This window comes from Wasmannia auropunctata, unplaced genomic scaffold (assembly GCF_000956235.1).
Source record: "Wasmannia auropunctata unplaced genomic scaffold, wasmannia.A_1.0 LD334535.1, whole genome shotgun sequence".
NCBI classification, from domain to species: Eukaryota; Metazoa; Arthropoda; class Insecta; order Hymenoptera; family Formicidae; genus Wasmannia; species Wasmannia auropunctata.
In genome coordinates, this window is record NW_012028355.1 from 10,030 (window position 1) to 14,345 (window position 4,316).

A 4,316-nucleotide genomic window follows, 5' to 3' on the forward strand; every position below is an offset into this window, starting at 1 on the left:
TTCGACTTCCGAATCTAATCGCCCCGCAATCACATTCGTGAATTATCTTATTACGGCGCCGGTTATATATATTGGCATCTCGCTCTTTACTCCTAATCGTCCGCCGAAAACTGACACGGGCGATGAGGCGGTCTCTCTCCATGGTCCCGCGCGCTCCCTATAGTCCCATTTCATGCGGCCACGCAGCGCGCTAGCCTCTGAGGCCGCCGAGTGCTGATGCGTCTACGTCGGAGTCCCACGGAGCAAAAATCTTTCCGTCGCGTAGCGTTCCGCTACTCCGCACGCCAAGCGCTCTGATTGGAGCGCGCTAACTACTCAAGTCGAGTATATAAGCAGAACGCTACATATTACATAATAGGAGGCTTTTTTCTTGTCGGACTCCGACGTGGTCGCGTCGGCACTCGGCAGTAGTAGTACGGACACGCACACATTTTATTTGGAATAGTCTACTGACTGTCTACATAGATGACACTTATACAATAGTTTACGTTGTCTACACGTAAACGTAGAATATTATATTTTACGCGTAGATGCACAACCCTGACTATAAGACACGATTAGCACGGACACGAACCACGTTCTAATGCTATGATTTGATCGACAATGTTATAAGATAGACGTGATACGTAGTTCTTTTTTTGGAAACGTGGACGTGGAGCGCTAGTGTACGAAGGAGAATCGTCGGTTCACCCAAAAAGTCGGCATGGCCTCTCTCACGCTTCTCTCTGGAGTGAGGAGTCTGGTCTGAATAGTGAATATTCTGAATTGCGTCGTGCGTGAGCAAACGTTCGCGGATCCCTGGCAACTTGGTATTTTAATTTTGATTGTATTTCGTATTGGAAAATGGCTGCGGTTTTGCGTGTAAAACGCAAGAAGAGCTTCTCTCCGCTGGACGCGCTAGTGATTGCGTGTAAACGCCAGAAAACCGAGGCCACCGACGTCATCACTGACCCGGTGGAAACCGTCGTCGAGTTTCACGCCACGGTCACAGATCCGGTGAGAAATCTGATGATTTTTGTATTTCGTTAACGCGGATCAACTGCGGCTTGATTTCGCAAGCTTTCTCCTGTAGACGTGCTCCACTAGAAGAAGAAAAAACAGATAATCCTTCGGATCTTTTGGAAGATCACTTATAGGTTAGGTTGTTTATAGGTTAATTTGAGGTTCTAAAAAGAGGTTCTTTACTCTAAGAAACTATAAGAAAATTAGGGTAACTGTCCTTATTAGTGTGTCCTATACCTATTAGTGTGCTTTTACATTTAAATAAGTCATAAAAATAAAGTGGTATAAATAAATAGACAAAGTATTTTTTTAAATAAAATTAATACTTTAACTTAATAAAAAACAAATACTTTGTCTATATATTTCTATCAGTTTATTTTTATTACTTATTTAAATGTAAAAGCACACTAATAGGTACAGGGCACACTAATAGGGACAGTTACCCTACTTCAGAAATAAGAGAGAGAGAGAGAGAAAGAGAGGAGAGAAGAGGGGTAAATGGGTTTATCAGAGAACTTAGAAAGCATATTGATTATTGGTTTCAGAACGAGGATGTTACGAAGTACGTGACCAGGTTTCTGGACCCTGAGGATAGTTGCGTGGTCGGTGATAAGAGACGATTTTCCCAATTTTGCAATCCCTCGGGTAATTCGAAGAGAGTCAAATGGGTAGACGTGGACGCGGTGGAAAAGCATAAAGTTACCGATTGTCAGCCATCTCTGGACAAGTCGAATGAGAATGAGAAGGAGCTTAGGGATAAATGGATGACGATTATAGACGTGAAGGACAGTTGGAGTGCCTCTCATCCGGAACATTCAGAAGAGAAAGAAGTAAGCCATGTACAATCAATACAATCATTTTTTTTTGCATGAAAAATTTGCTTACTAGGCATTAATGTACTGTGATTTTATGAGTGAAAGAATGCTCCCTCAATGTAAAGTGTTGAAAAGTCAACGTCAAGTCGCCTCCTTTTCATGGAACGTGTCTTCACTGACTTTGCATGAAGAATCAAGTGTGATCACATTACCAATGACATAGAGATTTGTCATCTTTCTGTAAGCCCCAATAGAACGCAACTTTTCGTATTCGGTGTTGCTTTGCCATTAATTCATCTGAGTCGAACTTCAAGCGTGCCTTTGCTGAAATAGTTATTTTGTCGAAAATTGATAGAAAGGGAGGATAAATGCCAGCTTTTATATATATTCAAAAACTTTTATAGCCTTGATAATTTGGTATTAGATCTTTCCAAGTACTTCGTCTTAAAATCATCTCAGGAATCTGTAAGCTTTATATATATATATATAATATATATATATATATATATAATATTAAATATTATTATATATAATATATATGTATGTATTTATTCTATCTTGTAAAGACTACACAATTCTTAAGCGTTGTCTGTGCAGGATAGAATATGTATGTACATATATATATATATATATATATATAATGTTTACAGATTCCTGAGATGATTTTAAGATGAAATACTTAAATAGAAAGACCTAATACCAAATTATCAAAACTATAAAAGTTTTTGAATTAGAAATATTTAAAGCAATCTTATCTCCGTATATGTATATGTAATCTTAAAAGTATACATGCGTGTGTGTATGTGTGTGTGTTGTATGTTATATGTAACAGATAACGAAAAATAATTATACATTGAAGTAATTTTTTACATGGGTGTGTGTATGCATGCAATAAATTGAAAATAGAATCAATATTTGAACAAAGTAAAATATATGTATATGTAATAGCGAAAAAATATACTTGATGGGAGCCGCTACCGCGTCTCTTGAAACATACAAACAGGTATATGTAATATGTATCTTTCAGGATACTGAGGATTACGTATATGATTTGTATTGCGCGCAAACCTCTGACAACGTATGGTTCGCTGGTGATAGCCGTTTAATGCTGAGGCAGCCAGATTACTCGATCGCAGATGACGTACCCTTAGAGGATGATGACCACGATTCCACAGATTCCAATGCAGAGTCATATTGGAAAAACGATTATCCCGATACGGAGTCCGATAACTCATCTGCAGATGATTATTTCGACAGATTTAGGGACAAAAATAGTACAAAGACTAGAAAGAAAATTGATTATTTTGATGATTACTCGGACGAGGAGAAGGAAATTTCAGTTTGGGACTATAGGAAATACGCGAAATGCGATATGAATAATTCCAGTGATTCGGACGATAGTTCCGACAGCGAGTCGACCAGTAGTTCCGACGACGATTCGTGCGATAAATGCATATCGGATGATGTAATGCCATCATTTTGTGAAATATCACTTAATGAATCAGCCGATGAAGATGATGATACATCAGATGATGAAGCGAAGAACACATAAAAAACGAATTGGTAATACATTGTTAATAAGTAAAGTGGTAAAGATATGTGGTAATGTGATTTTCAATTCTTGAAATTAGAAACGGGCAAAGAACTTAACTGTTCAACGATCGTCATCATGTATGCGTATTTCTAGATAACTTATATATTCCAATATCATGTTAATTATATATTTCCTAATAAACATTCCCTCTTCAACATACATTTTTATTTTCTCAATGTTTGCGTTTCTTCTTGGAAAAAAAAGTGAATTGTAAATGGCATAAAGTTTTATTTGTATGTTTATATATATATATAATATATATATATTTTTTATTACAGACTTTTCTCTATAGATATATATCTTGCGTGTAAAATCCGTCTATCAAAATAATAACGACAAAAGAAATGTCTGGAGACAAAGGGATCGATCGATCGATCACTATACGCAAAATCGAGGAAAATGCTTGTTTTAATTCGAATTTTAATCCAATTGAATCTTCTGGATCTTTCCTAACCGGAAGGTAGAGAAATCATTAACCGTGAACGCAGATGTAAAAAATTGAAATGACATTACGATGGCGCTTTCGATTGTACAGTTCGTCAAAAGGTTTCCGCGCGCTTCCGGGAGAGGATTAAGCGATCGATCCCCGGGAGGATGTTGCGAGGGATGTGCCTGTGTTGTTTGAAGAAAGAATTTACCTCGTCGTCGTGGATATGGCATGTAATGATATACACCAGATTTATAGCGTATTATAACAAGTTGTTGGAAGTACCAGTTGCGTGGATTTACAAATTTTTTCGTCGTACACACACAACACACACGCACGCATACACGCACACACATACACGTTCGATCCGCGATTAACAACATAACGTTCAACAAAAGGTGTCTCGCGGCTCGAAGAAAATTATCTCAAAGTCGTCTATAATTAATGGGAACTGAGTCGACAAGGCACACAGGGGATA

General features: G+C 37.8%; 1 protein-coding gene across 3 annotated transcripts; it reads left to right on the top strand.

The window, feature by feature from the left end:
- The first annotated feature begins 266 nt into the window (after positions 1-266).
- Positions 267-4,125, top strand: LOC105458424 (dentin sialophosphoprotein). Of its 3 annotated transcripts, XR_975535.1 has the most exons (5): positions 267-996; positions 1,548-1,832; positions 2,845-3,380; positions 3,690-3,871; positions 3,947-4,125. XR_975535.1 is itself a non-coding variant. In XM_011703718.1 (4 exons), exons 1-3 carry the CDS (start codon positions 844-846, stop codon positions 3,367-3,369), a joined length of 963 nt encoding a protein of 320 aa, XP_011702020.1. In that variant the 5' UTR covers positions 267-843; the 3' UTR covers positions 3,370-3,380; positions 3,690-4,125. The 3 variants fall into 3 exon arrangements, 2 of the variants coding, with proteins under 2 accessions (XP_011702020.1, XP_011702019.1); XM_011703718.1 differs by having other exon boundaries at positions 3,690-4,125; XM_011703717.1 differs by lacking the exons at positions 3,690-3,871; positions 3,947-4,125 and having other exon boundaries at positions 268-996; positions 2,845-3,570.
- The last annotated feature ends 191 nt before the right edge of the window (positions 4,126-4,316 follow it).